This window comes from Cydia amplana, chromosome 5, assembly GCF_948474715.1.
Source record: "Cydia amplana chromosome 5, ilCydAmpl1.1, whole genome shotgun sequence".
Taxonomy (NCBI): Eukaryota; Metazoa; Arthropoda; class Insecta; order Lepidoptera; family Tortricidae; genus Cydia; species Cydia amplana.
Window position 1 is genome coordinate 18132471 of NC_086073.1, and position 27874 is coordinate 18160344.

Consider the following 27874-nt stretch of genomic DNA (forward strand, 5'->3'; position numbering starts at 1 on the left):
ATTAACTTTCGGCCAACACTGCAGAACCGCCGAGGGTACACAGTAGATCAGCCTCGAGTCCATCTGTCAATCGGGGACCTTTATCTCCGCCCACACGGGGCAATACGGGGAGGCCGGGCCTCCCCACGACCAGCCGCGGGGAATCGCGAGGTGGCTAAGACCGGACTTTATGGCCCCGGAGTGACCGTTGAAGGTGGTCTTGTTCGTACCTGGGCAGAGGATGCAGGTCTGGCCGGAGTGTTTGTTGTCTATGGTTGTGGATAGACCCTCGTCTAGGAGCGGCTCGCAGCATTCGAGAGCTGGAAAGAGCGTTTGGGGTTTAGGATATTAACTAGCGACCCGCGCCGGCTTCGCAAGGGTTAACAAATTATACATAAACCTTCCTCTTGAATCACTCTATTTATTAAATAAAAACCGCATCAAAATCCGTTGCGTAGTTTTAAACATCTAAGCATACATAGGGACAGACAGCGGGTAGCGACTTTTTTATACTATGTAGTGATGAAAATACATAGTTTCAATAAATAGTTAAAGCCGCACTTAAATATAATAGTATTTTGGTTCCACTTTTACCATTTATTTAAAACGCCCAAAGATGAACTCTTTAGAAAATTTAAATTTGGTTGATTGAAGTGGTGAACGCTACTGATGTGACGCTGGATAGTTTAGAAAGTTGCGAAATTAATACACTTGAAAATTTCGGAAACTAATCATATTTTTGTATGGGCATTGATACTTTCAGTTTCCAAAATATAGTAGATACTTAATATCGAAATCTTATCGCATGTATACAAAAGAATATGTTCACAAAGACAAGAGATAGGTATCATATGATGTCACAACATGGCGTCTGTATCTGCATATATATCTTTTAATATAAATATGACAGACTTTGTACTTTGTACGCAACATTAAATTACTTGTCATTGTTTGACAAGTTTAAGAAAATGTTTTTCCTCAACAATAGGTTATATGTACCTATAAGGAAAACATGTTAATCTTGTAATTAACTTGCTAAGCAAGGATGAAAATAGACAAAGTATCATTGTTACACATGATATTATTATAGAACAGTACTATAATTTACAAAAATCAGTAGGAGTATAGAGATATTATGTAGTAGTAGTTATCAAGCTATTAACATACTCAAATGAGTATCATAAACTATAATCGTCTAATGGCTATTAATATTATCATCAACGACTATGTAGTTCAAATGTAGGTAACTTTATATAAAACATAATCTATAAAAAGAAATGCAATTTTGATTTGTTAAAATCAATATTCAAAATATTTACAATGGCGGCCTTTTTATAAGCCACTGGGAGGCTAAGAGGATAAGATATTAAAACAAAGTACGTGAACTAACTAACATAGCCACTTGTATTATAAACCTTATGACAAGGTCCACAGGTCACCAGTTGTTTATATCTCTGCTGTTTGATTACTAATGGCTCTATTAATTACGTCGATCAGACAAAGGATGCGGTACAAAGATCATAATTGTAGCAACTGCGGATTGTATCTACACACAATAACAGAAATACCGGCAGAAATAATAGCCGGCACCGGTCGGCCATCTTGACGACCCTCTCTAGATGGGCCACGTCTTCGGTGGACAGTCGGTCGTGGCACACCACGTTGAGGATGACTATAGGCCGGCCGGAGAGAAAGTAGTACTCACTCTGCACGTTGCTCCAGTAACGGAACTCGCCAGCCATCGCCAGCGGCAGCCGGCAATGGTCGGCCATCTTGACGACCGTCTCTAGATCCACGTCTTCAGTCGGTCGTAGCCACGTGACTGTAGGCCGGGGAGACAGTAGTACTCACTCTGCACGTTGCTCCAGTAACGGAACTCGCCAGCCATCGCCAGCGGCAGCCTGCACAGGTCGGCCATCTTGACGACCCTCTCTAGATGGGCCACGTCTTCGGTGGACAGTCGGTCGTGGCACACCACGTTGAGGATGATTGTAGGCCGGCCGGAGAGCAGGAACGCTGGAGAGAATAAAAGTATCGTTAGTGACAAAAATTTTAAGACAAATTATTGGCTAGATTGGAAAAATTTGGGAAATCATTCAGAATATGTCATATTTTTATAGACATTCGGGTTCTGCTAAACGCTGCTAAATCAATACGAGGACTGATTTAAATTTTTAAGTTATGTATCTGACTGTAGTTATGTAGTTAGGAAGGATTTGTTTTCAATCCAAGAACGTCATGAAATGCATACTTGAAAGGATTGATTGCCAACAAAGTTGATCTCCGGTAAACATTGAATGGGAAGATAAGAAATCGTAGTATATGATATGACAGAGATCGAAGCCTATTTCGCCTAATATTTAAATAATACGCTAATACACAGTAGGTACGCTCAATAACGACTTGTGGCCAGCAGACGAAGATTTACTGAAATAATAGAGGTATGATTGTTTTTTTCCAGAGATCGCAATTCATAAAATTAGGAGGGTTTTCGGGACACCCTTTCTCAAAACGTATGTAATAAGTCTAAAAATAAAACCATTTACAAAATTACATATTCTGAGAAACCCCACCTTTACCTATTGTTGGTCAGCAAGGCTCGGAAAACGCCCGTCATTTTGAAAACATTACCCTGTTCCCTGTTTATACAACACAGACTTTTATACCAATGTCAACGATTATATATGCCTCAATGACATCCGTAGACCGTAAACGAACATCTTCGTAAATGGATCCTAAATTATGATTTGTTTTCAAAATGACGGGCGTTTTCCGAGCCTTTTGTTGGTCACTCTAATACCGGGTGCCGCGCGTCAACCACACGGTTAATTTGTTGGTAAACAGTGTTCACGTGGGCGGCTAGTGGTTGGGTACATATTTCATGGGCCCAAGGCCGCTATCGATCTAACCCACCCACTGCCTCGTCACTTTACAACCAACGGTCACCTTCTGTGACATTCTATTTAATTAAAACAGTACAACAGCAGGTCAGTCTGTTTTGATAGCGAATTCTCGTCACGCGAGAAATGCTATTGTTTAACCTGACTGATTTAAAAGGTAGAATAATACTGAATAGGTGCTATTCCGTGGATAGGATTTCCCGGACCGGAGAGGCGCGATTGAATTAATTTGTTTACCTTTTGTTTTCCGATTATATGTGTATTTATTATTGGGGTGGTATTTGGCCTTTGAGTGCCGCATCGACCAAGCATTGATCTATTGTGACATTTACCAATGTTACTTAATATCAGATTTTTTTTTTTAAATCTCTATGTAACTTAGTAATGCATAATATGTATGTTTAATCCTAGAGATAGTTCGAAAAGTGGATAATGAGTGTAATACAAGTGTACTAATTTTATGATACTGACTACATATGTATGTATTAACAGTATAAGTGTCTTGATGGCTATAGCTGTAAACTTATACTTAGTGTTTACCTGAATAAAGAATAAAGAATTTGTGATGGCCCTTAAAAGTTCATTACTAATGCCCGTTGCATCCAGAAAATTACAGATTCTTTGGGCCGTAATGTTCTGTACAATTAAGGTTGCAATACGTGCCGCCCCATGTAGGTACTTCTTTTTGACATTAGTGGTCCACAGGATCTAAATGTGTAATTGAAGTCCAACAATATGGATGAAATCACGTTTTAAGCATTACGAAGTAGGAAAATTGTACTTTTAAATAGACTTACAAGTCTATTTCTTTTGTCGACGGAATGACAGGACGTGTTGAATTCCTATTAATGATGGTCGGAGTTAAATTTCTGTGACACGTCGATATTTTTCACGCTCGATAGTGACATGGAGTAACGTCACGCGATATAAAAATCAATTATATTCTAACACATTCGAATCCGTAATGAGTAGTTGTATGTAAATGTGTGAGCAGGTGAATGCTCCCATTACTCCCGTATGTAAATGAAATGAATTTATTTGACACAACAATCTTAAGACTAACAGATATTAAATACCTATAAGACATTGTTTTGTAACTTGTTGTATCAGAGAGGATACCACTTAGCATGACTCAGAGCACTTAGTGCAAAGACGCTGAGTTTCAGCGTTAAATACAGGTAAAATGTACAAATAAGTAGTGTTGGTACCGTAGAGTTTCCTATCTTCACCTGGGTTTTGACACTTTTCCTAAAAAATCTCTCAAATTTGAAAGCATCCGTTAAGGCGAAAAAACGTTTTTTAGTGTTCCTAACTATCAGTATTCACAATTGAAACTTTGAATTTCATTGGTTAAGTTGGTAAAAAATGGCCTCAAAGGCAATAGGCGATGTTTGGGTATTTTTCCCAATCTTCGCCTACGGCATGCTTTACCGCTAATAATACACTTTTCTGTTACTAACACATGTTAAGTCGTATCTATTTGGAATGTGCTACTATACTATGAACCTTAATTACACCAGACTAGCCATATTTTAAAAAAACGGTGTAGTAGGCGAAGTTTGGTAACAGTCTGAAGTTGGTTTCATACATTTTCTATAACGAAGCTAGGGCTGCCAAAAATTAACCAACATGCCAAATAAAGGGGAGTAATGGTTTATAAGTAAAAAAAATATAATTTTTAACAAAAATATTTAATATTTAAACAAAAAACGTATCTTTTTTCACTTATTATTCTTATCTTAATTGAGATCAAATCAACCTTATTATTCAAAGTCAGACACATAAAAATACCTTTTGCCTACTCAACATCCGTAAGATTAATAAAAATAAACATTTAGGTACATATAGCGTTAACTAATATGTTTGACTTCTTAATTTAAATGCTCATTATTTTACATTTTCACCAAAAAAATATTATAAAAAATGTTTAAACAAAAAACGTATCTCGTTTCGCTTATCGTAAATGAGATACACTCAGCAGCAGAAGTTGCTAAGCGGGCGAGGTGTGGTAGTGGTGGTGGTGGAGGAGGTGGACGTTAAACATTAAAGTCACGTCAATATCATTTTGAACACCTGGCTCGCTGAGCAACTTCTGTTGCTGACTGTACAAAAATATTTAAATTTGGAAACAAGTAATGCCATCCACCACCAATTTAACCAGGGTATTTGACTACTAGTCAAATCAGTTTCTTTTTTCGAACTGTCAAAACGATTTTGCTACTATGGGGTTTATTATGTAACATTAGCATGTGACGTCACAATCAAGTTACCTATTGTTTATAGTTTTATACCGGTTTTAAAATATAAATTGTGTCTAAAAAATAACTGCTGTCTACGTTTCTCTATTAAACTTATGATGCTTTATTTCAGCCATGGTGTAAAATAATTTATTTGAAATACTTACAGTCAAATACCCTATTAATGTGGTAAAACAAATTTGACAACCCTAGGGGTAGGCGAAATTTGGCAACAAGATGGACGCAAAGTACCTTCACCAATGTTTTATCCAATTGTGACTTCTAAACGTAAGCCAGCCATTAAATAATAGTTTCATATGAAAAAGAAATAGTTATAGTATATAATCATGTAAAGAGTTTAACATTACCTGGTCTGTATCACTGTTAAAAACCGAAGTTCAAACACTGGCTTAAAAAAACGTGTGGTCGGCGTCGCGAAAAAACCTCACTGAACGTAAACTGTGTGAAGTTAGCCGCAGATTGTTTTGACACCCGTAAAAAATACTTTGTATTTAGTAGTTTTATGTAAGGCTTACATTAGAAACATTTTGTTAATGGCAACTTTTGTCAAAGTAGGCGAAAATAGGGAGCCCAGGCAAAGATACGAAACTCTACGGTACCTATTATTGTCGAAAGATTGATATAGGTAGCACAACCGTTGACAATTTAGTCTACTTATATTATATTATGGTATCTTCCAAACAATTACCAAAAATTTGACATAATATTATGGTATCTTCCAAACAATTACCAAAAATTTGACATAATATTATGGTATCTTCCAAACAATTACCAAAAATTTGACATAATATTATGGTATCTTCCAAACAATTACCAAAAATTTGACATCATATTATGGTATCTTCCAAACAATTACCAAAAATTTGACATAATATTCTGTTATCTTCCAAACAATTACCAAAAATTTTACATAATATTATGGTATCTTCCAAACAATTACCAAAATTGTGCATGAAAATCAAAATAGGTACAGCAAATTCTATTATGAACGTCTAAAATGCTTTTATTATGCTTTCGATGTCGTTTTATGCCTGTTAGATTGATTGCACTCGCCAGAGCGATGCAAGTCCAATTTTAGGTTTCGATATAATAGCGCCGTCTAAAACAATGATGAGATTGATGAGGCAAGTGAGGCAATGATTTTTCTTATTTTTTATGTTTACTGTTAATGAAATTACTTCTCCCCTTAAGTTCAAGCAGACTTCGCGCCATCTATAATATTATTAATGTTCATCATCTTCCTCGCGTTGTCCCGGCATTTTGCCACGGTTCATGGGAGCCTGGGGTCCGCTTGGCAACTAATCCCAGTAATTGACGTGGGCACTAGTTTTTACGAAAGCAACTGCCATCTGACCTTCCAACCCAGAGGGTAAACTGGGCCCGTATTGGGATTAGTCCGGTTTCCTCACGATGTTTTCCTTCACCGAAAAGCGACTGGTAAATATCAAATGATATTTCGTATATAAGTTCCGAAAAACTCATTGGTACGAGCCGGGGTTCGAACCCGCGACCTCCGGATTGCAAGTCCGGATTATTAATGTTCATTGGTTCGTAAAATGTAACACGCGCTTTTTCTACATATACTTTATTTAGGTGTATGTAGAGAATATACATCTGTCCTCGTAACACAGGGCAATTTTGGCGCTTTTGAATTTGGAATGAGTTCATAACTCGAATTTAATTTGTACTTGTAGGTACAAGTATACGAGGACTTACGAGGTTATAGCGTTAACATCTGGCCCCTATTTCACCAAGCTGACAGGTACGACAATTGTCAAAAAAATGACAGACCTTTGTTTCACCACGCCGACATTTGTCAGTGACATATGTCGAGTGACAATTGTCAAGTGACAGGTGACAGATGACAATTTCGTAAATTGTTTTGTATAGAACTTCATATAAACATGACAGGTAGTTTAGTACAATTGTCCATCTTAAATTTAATGACAATTATTTTGTGAAACAAGGGTAATGTTTACTAGTCGACATATTTGTCAATTCTTCACAAGAGATCGTTAATTGCTTTCGATGTGCCGTGTTGTCAACACTAACATGATATTGATTGAGATCCCATCTGTGTCCCGACCCCATTTAATGCAGCGTATACTCGTACCTACATTATTTGTTGACAAGGCGTCAAAGCATTATTTTTTTGTTTGTTTTAAGTAATTTTTTCTGCAAATGCAAAGTCAGTGACGTCAAAGTAGGAATCTATTCGTACTTTATATATTCCCTTGTATAAGAATATCACCACTATTGCTTTCGCGGAGATTCATTTTCTAACTAACCAAAACCCTAACTTTACTGTTAGTGCCCAACTTCGCCCAAGTAAATTATTAAAAAAACAATACCTACCTAAACATACCTAATTTCGCTACCGGTCCCCAACTTCGCATTATATTTTTTTTTTTAACTATACTGAGACTTATTCCAAATCCTAAATGTTGAATTACTAAACGCCTTCATAGGCAACAATTACAATTTATAATGGAATTATGATTTAATGCTAGTTAAGAAGAATTTAAAAGTGATTTAAAGCGATTTTTATTTGTACCCTAAAGGCGAATTTAGGGTACACAGTTTTGCGAACGTTTATTTTCAATGAACTGCAACAATGATAACGGGGTTTGCTAACAACGAAAACACTACAATTGTCACCCAAGCCTGACACAGCTCCGATCTCATGTCAAGAATTACCGACAAATTGACAAATATGTCGACTTATAAAAACTACTCTTGTTTCACCAAATCATTGTCAATTGGACAATTGTAACTAAATGCCTGTCATGTTTATAAGCACTTCTATACAAAAACAGTTTACGAAGTTGTCACTTGTCACCTGTCACTTGACAATTGTCACCCGACATATGTCACTGACAAATGTCGGCGTGGTGAAATTGGGGCCTGGTGTTAAATAAACAGTAATTAAGTACTTAGATTGGACTTTGTTCCTGACATCATATCGGTAGGAATATTACCTATTAGTCAAAGTCTAATCACATCATATTTATGTAGGTATGTGTTAATCAAGGTTTACCTAGAACAGTCACGTCCGAAAATATCGATACGGACAAAGTGACAAAAATATGTATACATGACGTTTGCTACATAGGTACGTCGACTGTACACAACGTATGGAAACAAAACCAGCAACGCGTTTGGAAAACTTTAACCCAATAAGTTTTTCGAAAAAAATAGCCCTTATTAACCAGACACACAGACACATAATATAGAATTATAGACTACTAAAATCATAAAAGTCATAAAACCCTTTCCATATTCGGAAAAAAGTATGTAGGTAGATAGGTTTTGAAGGTTAGGTAGTAAAGGAATAAAGAGAGGAATGTAAACATGTGCATCACAGCCGGATTTACAAAATAATCATGTGTAGCAAGATTATTGTTCAGCCAAGGTTAAAAATAAACTCTTATCAGCACACAGTGGTAAGGTGGTAAGGTTATAGGATATATGTGATTGCCTAGCATAAGCCTACAACGAGAGCTATTTTAATACAATAGAGATCATCAGTTGAGTTCAGAAACATTTTTTTCTCGTCCCATCGTCATTCAACGTCGCTAAAAATAGCCTATGTCACCCGCGTCATAAAAATCGATTGATACCTCATTCACCAAAAACGGCAACTCTCCGATCCCACGACCTCTCGACGTCTTATAATTGCGACCCATATTTGAGCCATTGGGATAGGACTCATAGTTTTGATGCTACAATGGAATACTTAGGGCCACTTGCACCATCCCACTAACCCGGGGTTAACCGGTTAAACCTAGAGTTACCATGGTTACCAGTACAATTTGACACTTGGTTAACGGTTTAACCGCTTAACCCCAGGTTAGTGGGATGGTGCAAGTGGGCCTTAAACACAGACATACCCACGTAGATAGGTAAAAGCATAACGCTTCCCGTAGTTGGGCAAAAATATGAATAACTCCACGGCCGACTTCGGCCACGGCGACTGCTGTCAACTCCGTTGCTGTTGCTGGTGTGCTCGCAAGTGGCTGATGTAGCCGATCTTGTTAGTAAAAGTTCGCGAACACTGCGGGCATGTGAGCACACCGTTAACATAGTTATAGGGTATTGCCGCAGGTGGTCTGGATTTTATTCTATCACGCTTGGCATCAAGCTTTAAAATAGAGAATGATTACATTTCATGCAAAAAAAAAAGGAATTCATGTCATTTCGGTTTCAGGGCACACATAATGAATTAAAATGGAAACAAATTACGCGGCACCGAGGACTTTAATAAGTAAACAGTATAGACGAGGTCAAGGTGTAAACGTTAATAAATGTAAAATGATACTTCAGGTGGAAAGGGCGGTTAGCAATGAGTTAGTTTGAATGGCTTTAATGAGGTTCAAGATATATTTTATCGTAAAAAAAGTCTTCTTTTATTTATTTATTTAAACTTTATTGCACAAAATATATACAACAATGTACAAATGGCGGACTTAATGTCAAATGGCATTCTCTACCAGTCAACCATAGGGCCAAACAGAGATACCTTCAATTGGTACAGAGAGAGAAAATATATTGAGTGAGTTAAAAAAAAACAAACTATACTTATAAATTACATAAATAAATAAAATATATATAAACTACCACATATTTATAAAATACATACTATAAATATAATAATGATGGATATTATTCGAACTCTTGCTTTAGCAAATGCTTACGTAACATCCGCTTGAAAGAAAACTTACTAGTAGCTTGTCTAATATTTAGAGGGAGTGAATTCCAAAGACGGCTAGCCTGGACGGCGAAAGAATGAGTCATGAAACCAGTACGGTAAGAAGGTATGGTCAGTTTAAGAATGCGGGAGGTACGCAGATCACATCTTTTATAGTCGGTTAAAAATGTAGACAATGTCAGCCTCGTCATAAAAAACGAAAGCCATGAAAAACCACACTATAATTTGAATGTGATTCTTATAAATATTGAATCGAGTCTTTTTCCGGAAATCCGGACGCGGAAGGCACGCCGGGTAGCAACAAGTTTTCATTGACAAATAAATTGAAAAATCAGTATTTAAATGGCACCAAAGGTCATTCAACTATGTACTCTGTCAAGGCATTTGACTCTCCGACCTTACGGTAATGACATTGCTCGCCGTTTTGTCATGTAGGTGTGCTGTTTAAATTATAATGATACGGAATGGGTCACCCTCAGATTTCAACCAACACAAATTGAGTTTAATAAACAGGGCTACTCGTATAATCGCGATAAATCGAAGTTCGCAAATTGCGGGCATTTTTCTCTGTCACTCTAATTACGCCTTCATTGGAGTAAAAGAGAAAGATCCCCGCCATTTTGCGATTTTCGGTTGTCGCGGTAGCCCCTCAGAGTAGAGTCCGACCGAGCTAATTCTGCGCTGCGGCGATTTTGCAGCGAAAAGTGTGATAACGCCATTATGTGTTCATAGGAATTTTACTTTTTTATAAAGGCGCTCCCATATTCTGTCGCTAGCGATGCAGCTAACTGAGACATACTTTATATATTAACTTATACGTAAATAGTAATGGCATTATTCATAAATGTCTCTGAAATCTAAAAAAGCGGCCAAGTGCGAGTCGGACTCGCCCATGAAGGGTTCCGTATTTAGGCGATTTATGACGTATAAAAAAAAACTACTTACTAGATCTCGTTCAAGCCAATTTTCGGTGGAAGTTTACATGGTAATGTACATCATATATTGTTTTTAGTTTTATCATTCTCTTATTTTAGAAGTTACAGGGGGGGGACACACATTTTACCACTTTGGAAGTGTCTCTCGCGCAAACTATTCAGTTTAGAAAAAAATGACATTAGAAACCTCAATATCATTTTTGAAGACCTATCCATAGATACCCCACACGTATGGGTTTGATGAAAAAAAATTTTTTGAGTTTCAGTTCGAAGTATGGGGAACCCCAAAAATTTATTGTTTTTTTTCTATTTTTGTGTGAAAATCTTAATGCGGTTCACAGAATACATCTACTTACCAAGTTTCAACAGTATAGTTCTTATAGTTTCGGAGAAAAGTGGCTGTGACATACGGACGGACAGACAGACGGACAGACAGACAGACATGACGAATCTATAAGGGTTCCGTTTTTGCCATTTGGCTACGGAACCCTAAAAACGGTTAATAATCGTTTGTCCCTATCTGTCATGTTGAAATTTGTGTTTATTAGAAAGAGACACGTTTTAACAGAGGTTTTTAAGCGGTTGCTAAGTATTATGAATATACCTGGGTAGGCTTGTGTCTGTTAATTACCTAGAATGCCTAGATAGGTTATTTCATGAATTCTGTGGTCTACCGCAAATAATTTAACTTATTAGATGGCGAAACATATTTTAACATATTCGAACTAAGCTTAATTACAGCTAATTGCATTCATAATTATTTAAAATGTCACTTAACTTATTACGACAATTAAGCGAGTATTCGCAACGGTAATTAAATAACGGTACCTGGCACTGTTAACTAACAATACGTAAGCCTTATTAATAAGGCATAATGTTCAAAAACGGTCAGTCACGAGCGTTGCCTATACGTCACGTCCAATGTAGTTAGGTAAGTAATTACTAATATGCCAGTACGAGCGAGATGCATGGAAAGTAAGTTACGCACACGCTAGCGAATATGTCAGTGTCAGGCGGCCTAGCCAAGGTGACAAAGGGGTTGAGCTACGACAACGTTACGCTTTGTCTCTTATCACTCTTCCATATTAGTGCGACAGTGACAGTTGCGTTTCGTTCGCTACGGAGCGTAAGCGATTGGCATGTTGGCGACGCGGCCAGGGCAGTTTCACACTCGTGGTAAGGCTACTAAGTGCACTGCGTAAAGGTTAGTACTAAGACTTCTTGTTGGAAAATTATTCAATACCTAATTGTTTCTAAATGCATCGATGTTTAACTGCAAGGTAAATGCAAACCTATTTCAAAGACTGTACACATTTTTTTGGGAATTCGTCTTTCCTTAATGACCTAACTCCTGACTACACACTTAATTGAGGTAGGTACTTAAACTGTTAATGTGCACAATTTGCGAGTCACGAATCCGTAACCTGATTACTTTCAATTAATACATCGTTGAGAACGATTTTCGTGTCTGGTTTTACATTTATGCTAATTTTAGCAGAATACTGAATAGGATTTAAACAGTAGTTACGTGTATGCTCGGTTATTCTTATGCTTATATTAAAGATTTGTTTTATACCTATTAAAAAAACATAATAAGTTACAGTGACAGAAGCGAAATATTACTACAGCAACTAGGATCCGAAAAGAAAACCCGACCGGGAGGCGTATACAAACTTTGCTGTAGTATTTAAATTTAATGTTTTGTAGGCCAAGCACAGACCAACCGCCTCTTTGGCAGACTTATACGGTTACCATCAGTTTGTCACTGACAAACGCCGTCGAGAACGTAATTTACTTTCTATACATCTCGCTCGCACTCGCATATTAGTGCAAACGGGATGTATAGAAAGTAAATTACGTTCTCGACGGCGTTTATGTCAGTGACAAACTGATGGTAACCGTACAAGCGCCTATAACCGCGAAAACAGAAGTTCGCAAATTGCGGGCATTTTTCTCTGTCACTCTAATTACGCCTTCATTGAAGTAAAAGAGAAAGATCCCCGCAATTTGAGAATTTCTGTTTTCGCGTTAGCCCCCCTCTGGTCGGCGATGGCGGGCTAACTTGGATTCCTTTTCGAGACTGTTGCACACCAGGAATAATGGAAGAAGAGCCTTGGCCTAGCAATGGGACCATAGATGGTTAGGATCCTATAGATGTGCTATACTCGTGCGTCCTTGAGGGACAAAACATACGCAATGCGACACTATAATTGGTCGAATTTATTTGTTGCCCACCATAATCCGTACTAAATTTACGGTGGGGAATAAAAAAAATGTGAGACTGTAACAAGGACAAACAATAAAAGCGCTTTCGCTGCTACTCCTACTGAAAGATACATAAGACTATCCCGTCCGGTCATTTCCCCACACCCCTCATACCTGATCCAGTTATACTAGATTCATGAGTGGGACACAATACGCTCATAATGTCATAACAATTTAATATCAATATCAAGCGCCGCGCACGCGCATATATCTCAGTGCGTGAACGGCGACGAAAATAATTTATGATATCAACATTCGGTTTTAAATACCTACATCGCATGAGTAGAGGTACGAAACGGATATGATTAATATTTGATCTCTATATGAAAATACTAGGTGGGTACCAATATTTATCCAAACACTCAGTTATTCGTGTATCAATTTTTCTGGCAGTTTTCTATTCAGCCGTAACACGTTACGTGTGTTTTCGTTCACTTTCCTAACTGACACATGTTGAGCCGTATTGTAAAGCTCACAACGTTCACCGATGGACAGAGTGTTGGTCTTAGTACTTCCGCCACCAATGTTTACGTTTGTGTGGGAGCCGATACTTTCAGAACTTCTTTATGGCTGATACTGGGAAACTGGACTGAAGAATGGTAATGATCTTGTTTTGCAGGTAAGAGTGCAGGTTTTGTAGAATTTAAAGTATTGTTTATAATTTCGAGGTAGGTACTAAAAATAAGTACATTTCGTGAGTTGCCCGCCGTTTTTTAGGAGTCAGTTTCGATATCTGTGAGTTCAATAATTTTTTTGTTAGAAAATACGATTTTGACACAAAGTGGATTAAAATGAAGCGGTCACTCAGGTAAAGAAACAGGTTAGGTAGGTGAGTGTGTGTGTTTGTACTTATACCCATCCATAAAGGTTTTATGAAGTTACTTTGCTCTACAGCTGATTTTTAGAATCAATAGCGTAACCTGATCTACATATGTAGTCGATTCACAAGGATCAGAATTAGGGGCAGCTGTAACGGTGAAACCGTTCGACCAGCCGTTGCGTTGTGGACGTCTTTTGACTTTCTTTTCAGTTTATCCCGGGTTACTCCAAACTACAACCCACAGGCCGGATCCGTCCCTTTTGTGCTTTTGGCCGGTAGAAAAAAACCGGTAAAGCTAAAGTCTAAACAATCTTTCGAAGAATAAGCGACACAGCCGAAGATTGGCTGTGGCCCTCTGGCCCCTCTGGTCAAAAATGTGTGGATTATATTGTCGGGTGTGTTGGTTTTTTTTTAAATAATCATGTTGACCCTGTGGTGCAGTCATCCCGTGATATATCGCTCGCTTAGCAGCTCGCTGATGATTGGTCGGACGGATCTCGCTCGCTTTGCTCAGTAGGCCTTGGTCCAGTGGTATTCTATAGACTCACCTTGTGGCTCAGTGACGTATCGCTCGCTCCGCAACGTTGCCAGCTCGCTGACGAGCGGCCGGATCTCGCTCGCTTCGCTCAGAAGGCACACTTGGTCCAGGGGTATATCCTCTATCGTTATACCTTTGTTGGATGAATCGAAGAGGAAACCCAACTTTTTACTGCAACAATGGAGAAAAAGTAATTTAGTATAGTTGTTTAAAAAAGGCTGACCTATTAAATAAACTTATATCTATTTTCTGGCCAAAAAGTATGAAATTGGTTTATTCCGTGAAAAAAGAAGGTGAAGGACCTCTTGTAAAGGATTTTTTCTTAATATATTAAGTGGGGATTAGTGGGGAGTAAAAAGAACTTTATCACTCGATAAGTAAGATACGTTTTTTCGCATACCGATCGATAACTCCTTTATTACTGTACTTTATGTGTTAACTATATCAATTAATCATTTATTTATGTAATCGTCGCATTTTTAGGGTTCCGTAGCCAAATGGCAAAAAACGGAACCCTTATAGATTCGTCATGTCTGTCTGTCTGTCTGTCCGTCTGTCCGTCTGTCCGTCTGTCTGTCCGTCCGTATGTCACAGCCACTTTTCTCCGAAACTATAAGAACTATACTGTTGAAACTTGGTAAGTAGATGTATTCTGTGAACCGCATTAAGATTTTCACACAAAAATAGAAAAAAAACAATAAATTTTTGGGGTTCCCCATACTTTGAACTGAAACTCAAAATTTTTTTTTTCATTAAACCCATACGTGTGGGGTATCTATGGATAGGTCTTCAAAAATGATATTGAGGTTTCTAATATCATTTTTTTCTAAACTGAATAGTTTGCGCGAGAGACACTTCCAAAGTGGTAAAATGTGTGTCCCCCCCCCTGTAACTTCTAAAATAAGAGAAAGATAAAACTAAAAAAAATATATGATGTACATTACCATGTAAACTTCCACCGAAAATTGGTTTGAACGAGATCTAGTAAGTAGTTTTTTTTTATACGTCATAAATCGCCTAAATACGGAACCCTTCATGGGCGAGTCCGACTCGCACTTGGCCGCTTTTTTATTCACGCGCGAGTTGAATGGACGATGAATGAATGGAAATACATACTCGTACACCGGTAAAAATTTAAGTTTGGAGATAAGAATTCTAAATTTAAAATTTCACAGACGGTTTTTGTTTGTACACGACGTCATATTGTGTGTTTATCTACCTGTATATAAAACGACAAACAGAAATAAGCAAATCATGCTAGCCGTGCAGAAAAATGTAATACTGAAATGAATACAGTATTAGTAACAGTCAGTCAGTCATATCTGTGAGTCGTTTTTTGGGTTCCGTACCCAAAGGGTAAAAACGGGACCCTATATTACTAAGACTCCGCTGTCCGTCCGTCCGTCTGTCACCAGGCTGTATCTCACGAACCGTGATAGCTAGACAGTTGAAATTTTCACAGATGATGTATTTCTGTTGCCGCTATAACAACAAATACTAAAAACAGAATAAAATAAAGATTTAAGTGGGGCGCCCATACAACAAACGTGATTTTTGACCGAAGTTAAGCAACGTCGGGCGGGGTCAGAACTTGGATGGGTGACCGTTTTTTTGCTTGTGTTTTTTCTTGTTTTGCTCTATTTTTTGTTGATGGTGCGGAACCCTCCGTGCGCGAGTCCGACTCGCACTTGGTCGGTTTTTTAGCCACTTAAGAAAATAACTGGTCGTGTTTTATAGACTTCGTAAAACCGATTAAGTTAGCCTTCACGTGGTCGTTAGATTGACACACCTGAAATGGAATATGAAATGTAATACTAAAATAGTACTAATAAGATATTCATTTAGGTACTAATGTTTTTATTTGCCGACGTTACTTGAGTAATTTGACTTATTTGGTCCTAAGGTAGACTCGTAAAAAATGCTTTACAACTTTTTTTCTAATCACCACGAGGAAGGCAAGAAAATTACAGAGATTGGATCCTACGCGGACGGAGACGCGGGCACCGGGCACAGCTAGTCGTTTAATAAATGACAATATTAAAAAAATCTTAAAGTGCAACACTCGATATCTTCGCAAATAACCCCAAGCGTTCGCGACGACCTTTGAGAGCGGGAATGATTTGCGTTTCGGCGTCGCAATAAAGGGGTCGGACCATTTAGCCCCCTAAAGACATTCGCTGAAGGTCAACACCAATTGAGGTCGTTTGAATCAATGTCTTGTACCTATTTGTCACTGTTTTGCTAAAGAATACGTTGATTGAATGATGTATGAGATGTGGGTACCTAATGATTCTCCGAGAAACTTTTCTCCAGAAACTTTTAGCAGATTATCGATTCGCCGACAACGATTCGCCGAACATCGTTTCGCAGAGTCATTTATTTGTAAATGTAACTTTTGGTCGACTAACGTTACGCAAACTCTTGGTTCACATACAGTTCAGTTCGCTTCTGTGTAAATTAGCTGAACTATTATCGGACGATTTCCATTTGGCAGAGTAACTGTTTCGTTTAAGCAATGTTTAGTCGAATAACGTTTCACATTATACATATAATTTTATTTTCGCAACCAAAGGATGATATAAAATATTATCATTTTTTAATTAAATGCGTTAAGTAGGTATACATATGTATATAAAGTAAGTTACGAAGAAATTAGCGAATATGTAGTGAGGCTACAATTGCACTACATCAAATTGGTGGATTTCGGGAGGAAATGCTTGAGTTACTTTAGAAAATATCCAAATCATAATACACATGCCTTTAAAAATTTAGAAGTTCCGTCAATTCCTCAGAATAAAGATTAAAGAAGAAAATTATTATGGGAATACCTCGAAGGTAACTTACTCAAATCGGACCATGGGTGCCGGAGTAATCGCTGAACATATTACTTAAAGTAAATCATCATCATTATCATCAAAACAATCATCATCAACAGGTACACTTCATCAAAATATTTGAACTCTCACCTTAGTTTATAATTATTTCGATTAAAATTTAGTTCTTTCTTCGCAAGTGTGATGAAAAACATTGTGTGTAACTCCGGGGGTAAGAATATTCTAAGTTCTGCTAGTCAATAATATGCCAAATGAACATTCGACCTATTGTGTTTCGACCAATGGTTTCTCGGGTAATTATGACAGTTACTAAATGATTATTCTACGAATAGTAAATATGCGTATTAATGTTCTGCTTATTGACTACTCTCGCAAACGACTATTATGCGTAATTAGATTCGGCCAATCGTTACTCTGCCAAACAACCCGTCGGCGAATCGTTGTCGGCGAAACAAAAATCGGCGTAATTTTTCTCGGAATATCAATAGGGCACCATCAGAAGTATGTCATGTATGCAGTTATCGGTGTGATAATGACAAGCAACCGATTATTTCTATCAGGTGTCAGAAAGTGACGTTTGGGTTTAAATGTTTCAATCGCGCCGAAACAAACACGCACAGCTAATAAATATCTACGGTGTAAATTCGATCAAAAGTATGTAAGTATCTTTATAATTAATTTATGGCACTGACATGAATACAGGACACTATAATACAAGTATTTTCCTTCGCAATTCAGTGTGATTAATGTTGATTATTGATTCGTCAAATTCAACGAGAAAATAACAATGATCCGTATCAACACGATTTAAGAATAAGAATAAAAGAATAAAGAATAAGCGCTGGTTTTCAGTTCACCCCTAATTACAAATAATATATTAAAGTATAAAAAAAGGTGTTTTTTTTTATGTACTAGTTACAAAGTCTAAGATAACTTAGCAAAGGTACGGCAAGAGAAAAAAAAGGCATGGGAAAAAATAAAAATAAAACTAAGTATTAGTTAGGGCAAGACATGAAAAATTACTAGGTACTGTTCATTAGATGTTTCAAGGGTGCTTAAATATTCTTCTGTTTATAGAGTAATATTGATTTCAGTTTAGATTTAAAAGTATTTTGGGATTAATGATCATACGTGAAGCAAAGAATTTCCGAGGCGAACTACTTTAATGGTAGAACTTTATACGGTACATAAAGTTGTTTTAAAGTTACCTGTTAGTACCTGACAGACTTTTCATTATTTTGATCCTTGTATAAATACAATGGAAGGATAAACTTTTTTTTAATGATTTTATTAATATATTCTAGGTTAAACTTGTTCAATAGCTTATGGATAATAACTACCACAAATACAAAAAGGAAGCGGTTGAACGGAACTGATATCGGTTATGGATATCGCACTGTGTCGACCCCAAAGTATAAGTCCATACAACGGAACATGCACTTAGTATGCATACTATGCATGTTCGGTATACGGATTATCCATTTATATTTCCGAGCATCATCTGAATTTGAGGAGTAATACAAAGTGATACAAAAGAGGTTCTATATATAAGGTGTATATTTGCTTGCAATATAAATACCTATACAACGGGCAATCGTTCTTATTTTTTTACTGAAATATTCATGCAAAGTAATTAGTTACATAATTACCTGTACCATAGAATGGACTTAGGTCGCTGTCAATATATTATAGGACTGGCCGTGAGTTTATCACTCTTATCACCCGAGAAATGTCCGTCCATCTGTGTATTGAGTGGATATCTACAGTACAGCTACACGATAAGAAAGAAATGTTAAACATACGTCTTATACGTTAGATACCGGGTGGGCCATGTAACAGGAGCAATAAATTAAACTAGGCTTTACTCCCCAAGACAAACATTTGTTCAGCTACTTTTAGAAATAACTTTTTTTGTACACTTTAAAATGTATTGTAAGACGCAATTTATTGCGAGTTTTGCTATTAATGTTACACAACGTCAATTACAATAATGATGATATGACATTGAAGATAATAATTAATTTGTATGATAAATAGGATTATTACATTAAAAGGACGAAGCACAGAACGCGCTTACATTTATAATGGAATCAACAATCGATAGTTAGTCGATTAGCTACTTCGACCAACACGGAAGGGACGCGGCATTCGCACTATTTCCCCTCTGCCTAGGTACAAGATCAACTGATCTAGCGCGGGTAATAAAACTAGTTGCGCTCGGATTTTAAACTAGACCGAGTCCAGACGCGCTAGTGAACACAGCAACAAAAAAAATGCCAATTGCTCGGTTTTTGTTGTAAAAAGAGGTCGGGGACATCAAATTTACAAAAAGAAGGTATTACATTTCACATGTACAATATTTTTTTTACATATCATACGTTTAATTACATTTAAACACAATTATTATATTTTAGTTGCATGTAATTGTTAGATTTATCGATTTTTCTCGCCCAGTACAAATTGCGGATCGGTCGAGCGACAAATCCGACTTCTCATCTCTCGACGAAAATGTGTTAGTGTGCGTGTTGTGACACTTGTGACTCGTCCGTACACAAAAACAGATCGAGGTGTGCAAGATTTGTCTGTGTAGGGTGTCATTTTCTATGTATTTGTGTCGTCATTACAGATTGGATTTTGTATGTAAGTGTGTGAGAAGTGCGACTGTGTGCACGTTCCCCCCCGCGAAAAATGGCAGAATGATTTGAATGTCAAGATATCGCTTGGGCCTATCCCTTCCGACCTGTCGGAAGCCCGTGTTGATCGAAGATTAGCTAACAATGGTTCGATCAAGCAGATTAACTACAATGTAGTGAATGAGTATTATCACCTACGACTAGTGATGTGCCGCCGAGAAATTACGCACTTACGGTAATTCTCATTGGTGAAAATAACCGTAAATTACCGAGAATTCTCGGTAACTTACCCTTTATGGATTTTCACTTAAGATTTAAATTTGCTTACAAGTTATGTGATTTTAAAATATTTTATTAATTTTTACGTTACTTTTAGGTGTAGTTATTTTATCTGACACGTGGTAAATTTTTATAAATTATAATTATGTTTTTTTTTGCATTATTTGGCTATATTATAAGGTATATATTCATAAAAATACAATAATACACAATTAAGTATGTTTGTAAATAGATTTATTACTACGACGCACCTAATACGTGATTGTTATCAACCATTGTCGGTAACTGTTGATACTAAGCGGAACCGACTATGATATGAAAAGTCATGTTAGTCATGCGATTTCAACCTAACACTAACACGGACATTTATTTTATCGACTTGGCGGGGGCACTGCCGTGCCCCCAGAAAGGCCTCTTTTAGGATGCAACCAGGAAATCGCTAATGCCAGCTGTACACACTCGAGATCCCGAGACGACCGAGAAAAAGTGTGTACATAATACTGCTTTTTTCTCGTCTTGCTCTTATTCGTCTCATCTCGAACATCAGTGAACTTTAACATTTACGCGTATATGGAGTTGTACGCAAACGAAGCCGCGGGCGGAGGCTAGTACTATTTTGAATTTAATTTTCGCAACTCTACCACCACAAACCGCAGCAAGACAAGGCCCTTGCGAAAGCGCGTGTTTGGGGTATAAATACAGTTCTATATAAATACAGCTCTATATAAATACAGCTCTATCTAAATACAGCTCTATAACTATAAATACCCTCTTGAACTTGGCCGGAAACGGTATGACAGTAATAGCTTCGATTGTACACTCTAGACTTAGAGCAAGGAAAAGGGTCATTTTTGAAATAATTACATTACAATCTCACTAATCCGGCACTAATGATGACACAAGAGAGCCGGACTACTGGAAAATTCGGATTACTGGGAATTAGAACAAATCTGCATATTATTTTGATGTGTTTTTAGCATGTCGTAGAAATAAATTTTAGGAAATAGGAGCCGTCAGATTTTTGGCGCGAAGCGTAAATGTGAAGCTTACGCTTCCAATGTAGCCCACAAGATGGCAGAACCTATTATGCACAAGAAAACGTACGAGTACGGTAGATTGTAGCACTTGATTGTAGTACATGTTTATGAACTGAAATAAATATAATATACTAAAGAAAATGTGACCAAATCCACCGCCGGTTACATGTTTATGTTTCCGATTCAGGCCACAAGATGGCAGACCCTCTAACGCGCACGGTCCCTATTTGAGGATGATCAATGATCAGTTCGTTGATTTTGAATAGTGCAACGTCTTTCTGCCATTCATGAACTACATTCTTTTTACATATTTTCTTTCGTGTTTGTTTTTATTGCATAAATTCATTCCCTTTCTTTCTTAATAGGTAATAGGGTAACCCAAGGCCCCTTGCGAAAGCACGTTAGGGGTATAAATACGACTCTTTATAAATACTCGACCCTGACTAGAGACGACAATAGGCCAATAATAGCTTTATTACGAAGAACGAAATGCAATAACTAACAAAGCGACTTTAATAGCGGGGAAATGACTTTTTTTACAAGCGTCATAATAATTGTTAACTCAATTTGTTTAACTTAAGTAACTGGCGCAGGTGGAATCGTTCGTTAGTTTCGTTTCGTTTAATGCAATATGTAGTGTTTTGGTTAACAACTTGAAACTTGCTTAATTATGATGGAAACAAAATAAAATAAACATGACCACGACTGCTCTGCCAGAAGTAACCCGACAAAGAAAAACTTGAGTTATAACTTAACAACTATAAATTAAGTAACCTTCTTTTCAATGGGGAACACAAGAGACAATGTATCTTGTACGCCGTGGTCGCCCTGTGCATGACACCCTATTTCCTCGTATGCCAGCCGTCCGACATATAATTTTGACTCATGTAGGTATTATAAGTGTATAGGCACGATACCTATAAAGTAACAAGCCGGTCATCTATGCTGTGCAAGTCATCCAAGTGCAAGGCAAAGCAGTTACCGTGAATTTCACGCAGCGATTAGATGCGATAAGCGTGTATTTTAGGTAGGTTAGGTACCTACCTACCTACGGAAAGTATTCTAAACTAAACATACAAGATATATTTTGTTTAGTTTTTGGATATAATTTAATTGGGTGTAAATAGTGAAAATATACCTAATGCATTTCGTGATTGAAAAAAAAATGCAAATTGTTATCCGATTTTTGACTCGTAAATTGTCCTTACTTGAATTAATGCTTTTATTTCGACAAAACCAAGTGTTGGTAAGAAAAATATCGTTGATTAAGTACTTCTATTTAAAGTGAATAAGTGTCGTAATCGGCGGGTTTAATATCGTCGACTCCTCGGAAGTCGTAATAATTTTATCTTTCTGAAGTAGGTACATAACTACTTACAAGAAACTTCTTTATACGCTACGTATTCTTATTCTTATATGGTATTATAGTCAAGTTTTCCTTCAAGAAGCATTTAAGTCTATAAATAGATAGGGCACGCTGTAATTGGCTATGCATATGAGTGTCAATGCCTCCATCTTGGGAGCTAGAAACGGTAGGAACTGTAGGTAGTATTATGTTTCTTTTCGACATAATCTATAATTCCATATCTTTCTTTATAGAGCCTTAAGGTTCCTTCACACGCGTCTGTGTGACTGAACCTTTAATATGACTTCTTTGAAATTCAACTCCTAAATAAAATGGGGTTGAAAGAAAAAAATAAAAAAAGTACTTTTATGCGGATGAAGTCAATTGAATATACTTAGTTTGTTATTTTAGTTAGGTATTAGGTATCTAAGGAAATGTAATAATGAAACAAAACAACGTCCAAAGTTTGTGATACAAATATTCAATTCATTTGGTTATGCAACTACCAAGATGGATAGATAAGCAGGAAAATCCCAACTTTCCTATACAGCCGATTAGATTTTGAGTGCTGTGTTTTGAGTACTGATACCACACTAGGTACAGACGCACTTAGTGTTTAGGTACAACTTCGATAAGTACTATACGATTATTTTTAACATATTTATTGCCACCCAGCCAAACAAGACATCCGCGCCAGGCCACAAAAAATTCTTCATATAAAGCTGTAGTACCACGATCCCGACTATCGCGTCGTCCGGCCTGGAATCGAAATCATAAAAACCCGATGGGTTTTCGGCTCTGAATGTGTTAATATGGCAGGAAAAGGGTTACTTACCTATCTAACTGGTCAGCTATGCAGTACTCCCATCTGTGGCTATTACTCTTCCATTCTTTAACTCTGCGAAGCGTGGGTGAGTTCAGCTCATCGCTGAGGATCTTCAGAGCCGCCACGTCTAGGACGTCTTGGATTGCGATGAGGGACAATCTGTGGAGTTATAGTTATGTTACTGGTGGGTTTGGTAAAATAGACCTTAGTGCACCTTACAATAAGGCAAGGTTTTACATAATAGGGGTATGCGAAACGGCAAAGGGACGCAAGCGATTATAAAGGTATCGTAACAAGACCTGCCAGAAAAAGGGGGTTTGCAGTCAGTTTGAGAAACCCTGCAATGAGATATGAAAAGTAAACTTTTTCAAAGTAAGTAGGATGTTTTCAACTTTTTCCGTGGGTGAGGTAAAAGTAAACTTTTAAGTGAGTGGGATTTATACATATTCTCTCAGTTCTGTGTTATATTTTCTGTCTATTAGAAAACTACAAAGAGGATAAGATTGCCTTTGTACTCAATGATACTTCCTATTTTTCTGACTGTTTTACTACTATTAATATGTTTAAATGTGTTAAATACATTTTTTACTAATTTAACTGAAGTAAATTATAAAAAGAAACAGCAATATAATAGGTAACAGTGTTACCCAACAACATTATTCTTTACTTAGTGCATATAGCATCAATAATTAAATGAACTTTATGACTTATTTATTACCATGTGGTTCTTATTATGTTATGCATGCTTACACATATTCAGCGTTATATATAAACATCTGCTAAGTAAATCAGCTGATGATCATCGTTTGTCTCTCTCTATGGCATAACGACAGATAGGGACAAACAACGATCATCAACTGATTAAGTTAGCGCTGTTTATGTTTATGAATAACAATTGCATTATTAAATTAAAGAACTCGAACCAAGACACACAGATAATCTTTCATAGCAACTAGTGAGTAGGTACACATTAATTTAATTTAATTTAATGTTTTGTAAACTTGAACACAAGCCAACTACTGTTTATATCACTTAGCCTCATTTCCATTAGCAGAGCATATCAAATATGGCTTTTAAGTGTGAAAAGTTGGCATGTGCGGTGTAGATCATTTCATTCAATGGCTTGTTTCCAATAGAAAGTAGGAGAACAATCAGCTAATTAAAGACAATGACTTGATGTTTGTCAAAATCCGTGATATGATTCATAGAACATTGAAATTGAGAATTAAAGTGATACTTCAGCATAAATATAGATGAGCAAGTTGCAGAAGATGCTAAAAGCTAAGAAAAGTTCTCGGATATTTTGGAAACTTTCCTTACATCTTGTGAAATTTTCCAAAATATCCGATAAGTTTTTCAAGACTTGGAAACTTTCCGCAACTTCCACATCTGTAGGCAAAAGTACCAAAACATAAGTTTGTCATGTGCATTTTATAGTGTCATGTGTATTAGTAACTACTTCCTAATTTAAAACACTTTCTGTGGAGTTCCTGTTAATAGTAAAAGTGAAATAAAATGATTTTTTGGCGTTATTACTATGAAACTAAAGCCTGTTCTGAGAAAGGATTTACTTATTCATTTAATCACTATTTTATATCTATTACAAAGTAGCTCCTTATACAACTATCAGGTTTTGTGCAGTGATTACAAATTTTCATGGGCTCATTGTGAAATAATCAGTTATCTTCAGATATTGCCACATAGTAGATAACATATGATAGGTTAGCAACTGAATCTCTGATATCATGTCTGCATAATTAAAGTACCTATATATTTTTATGTTATGTCAGCACTGAAAAGTACTATCATTTTTAAATTTCTGTCTATCAATTTTGCATTCCTGAAACCGTAAAAATTGTAAAGTAGTTTTTACTCACTTGTTTTCCAATATTGTCCTGCAGATGACCTCTCTGACACCCGGATTTGTTATCTTATCTACATCAAGCTTATGTAAATTCCACGAAGCTATCCTACAGCATTTGATCCCGTCCCGCTCGTATTTAAACTCCTCTTCTACAATTGGTCTGTGGGAATATGCCGACAGCAGATCTAGGATATCATTTACAGGTGCCGTCGCAAAACCGTTTGGTAAAGTCATAGGCAATTTATTCGGCATCGATAAGCTTTTTCTATGAGGTGTCTTTGGTGTACTGGTGACACCATTCAAAAGTGATTTAGCTACTGTTTCATCTGCGCAACCATTTATATGTCCGTTCGTCAGATACTGTAGACTTTCGCATTTTCTTAGCTCTAGACTTAAGTGTTGCTTTACTGTGCTCAGCCTCACAACATCCATGCCTCGGACTTTTATTAAGTCATCTAGCGACTTGAATGGTCCCTTCTTGTTCCGATAGTCTACTATATTTGCTGCTATCTCCTGGTTCAAACCGGGCACGCATTGCAATTGGAAAACACTGGAAGAATTAACAGAACAAAGCTTGCTTTCTACTGAGCCTCGGATACTGTCTAACGATTGAGAGCAGGAACTCTCTCTTGAGACTTGCTTGCGGTTGCTAATTGAAATTTCTGGCCTAAGCAACTCTAATTTCTCAGCTCCTATACCTAAAACAATGTTAAGACAATGGAATTAGAATGGCAATGTATATTGAAGCTAGCATAAATATTCAATGATGTGAGACACATCCGAGTCAGTGGATTAGCATAATGAGTTGGTCACGCACCTGAGACTAAAGCAAGGTCGTCGACGCGCTTGAAGCGGCCTATCATCTGTCTGTGCAGCACTATGGCGCGCGCGAGCTGCCGGTTCACCCCGGGCAGGGTCATCAGCTGCTCCTCCGTGGCCGTGTTCACGTTCATGAGCTCCGGGTACTCCTCCGACGGCGGCAAACTGAACGTATGGCTCAAACTGGATTTATTCAGTTTGTGCCGCCGAGCGAACCCTCGGAACGAGCGCTGCCGACCGCTCTTACTCCTCATCGAACTCGGACTCTGCCCCATATCGACCGCCACGGTTGCTTACAAATCAAATATTGATCATAACGCGAAATCCAAGACTAAAAAAAACCTAATAATAGATCGCGATGCACTATAACACAACACGATTGGAACACTTGCACTATAATTAAACAACTACTGTTGCACTTATCACGTGAAAACACACTTACACTAGTTGCTAGATAAATATTTTTTCAAAACTAAAAATAAAGTGGAGTTTGCTGACACAACTTCCCCCGATCAGCCATAATCAGCAATAGCCACAGACAAGAAAACGTCTGCGTTTTGATGGTTTTGACGTATTGTCTACGACTACAATGACACATGCCATTTTAGGAGTTGCAAGCTCAATAATTTGTAATCCGGTTGATCCACAAAGAATTTTCTCAAATTTTTTGGTGTAAGAATATTCAACCTTCTTCTAATAATAAAATATCTCTCTAAACACTATAAACAGCTGCAAATATTTAACCGTCAGCTGTTTCTACTTTTCATTTAATAAATAATGAATGCGATTATACAAGCACTAACCTTCTAAACACTCACATTCAGTATTGAAACCATTTGAATTTATTTGAAATTGTCACACGTGTAAAAAACTACAAGAAGGTTAAATAAATTGAATCTAATAAGCAACATACTAGTTGTCATTTTATCAACAAAATTAAGGAAAATGTTAAATGCTGGCAACTGGAAGTTATATCGTTCAGAAACTTTTCAGAAATCATGAACATTTATTTTATTATTAAGTAAATAATTTTACTTAGGACCGTTACTCTTATCCATTTTATAGCTTAATTCTTTGCAAAACGAATTAGTGCTTTTGTGGAATTTTCATTTATTTGTACTCTTTATTAAAGAGCGATCAGTATCATAGATATAATATTTGTAAAGATGGACCCTAAGCGAGCTGTCACTGTTGCCACTTTGTTTTTATGTACGATTAACAATATGTAACCACCTTCCTGTGGCCATGTCGATAAACTATCGATATTTCTTGCAATTTGAATTTTACTTGAAAAGTTTACCGATACCTAAAATGAACAAAAAAGACTTTTACTCTTTATCGTGGTTATCAGATCACGATTTTATCGTCACGCCACAGCAGGGAACGAAGGGAAAGTTCAGATTTTTAATTACAATACATAAATATAGCTGGTCAACCAAATCTTGCCAGTAAAAAAAGGCGCGAAATTCAAATTTTCTATGGGACGATATCCCTTCGCAGCCTACATTTTTCAAATTTGCCGCCTTTTTTTACTGTCAAGATCTGGTTGACCAAGTATACGTACTAAGATATGTGTTCCGCAATAATTGAATTATTTTATTATATTATAATATATTCATAATCCATTAGCATTTCAATTTTGTTTATTTTTAACGAAGAAATTGAAGCTTTAATTAATCGCTTTTCCGTTCCGCTGTGTAGCGTTTATCGATATATAATGATTAAAATAAAATCGACTTTTCACGTCCCTAAAAATGCACACATTGACGTTTGTACGCACACATACACAGCTTTGTAACCACCAAAACGGCAACAACTGGATTTGAAGTTCGTC

General features: G+C 37.0%; 1 protein-coding gene across 1 annotated transcript; it reads right to left on the reverse strand.

Annotated features, from left to right (window-relative positions):
- Positions 1-27: 27 nt before the first annotated feature.
- LOC134648329 (endonuclease/exonuclease/phosphatase family domain-containing protein 1-like) lies at positions 28-26581 on the reverse strand. The gene is made up of 6 exons (XM_063502835.1): positions 26039-26581; positions 25235-25919; positions 23367-23516; positions 14414-14574; positions 1831-1995; positions 28-299 (listed from the first exon to the last, which is right to left on the reverse strand). The coding sequence occupies exons 1-6, from the start codon at positions 26313-26315 to the stop codon at positions 67-69; spliced, it is 1671 nt and encodes a 556-aa protein (XP_063358905.1). The 5' UTR covers positions 26316-26581; the 3' UTR covers positions 28-66.
- Between the last annotated feature and the right edge of the window lie 1293 nt (positions 26582-27874).

What these genes read in the sequence shown, in the direction of transcription:
- LOC134648329 (XM_063502835.1), bottom strand. Translation starts at nt 26,315, where the DNA reads ATGGGGCAGAGTCCGAGTTCGATGAGGAGTAAGAGCGGTCGGCAGCGC. An exon ending in CGACCTTGCTTTAGTCTCAG is followed by an intron (nt 25,920 to 26,038) that starts GTGCGTGACCAA and finishes ACATTGTTTTAG; the next exon opens with GTATAGGAGCTGAGAAATTA. An exon ending in TTACTGGAGCAACGTGCAGA is followed by an intron (nt 300 to 1,830) that starts GTGAGTACTACT and finishes CGCTCTTTCCAG; the next exon opens with CTCTCGAATGCTGCGAGCCG.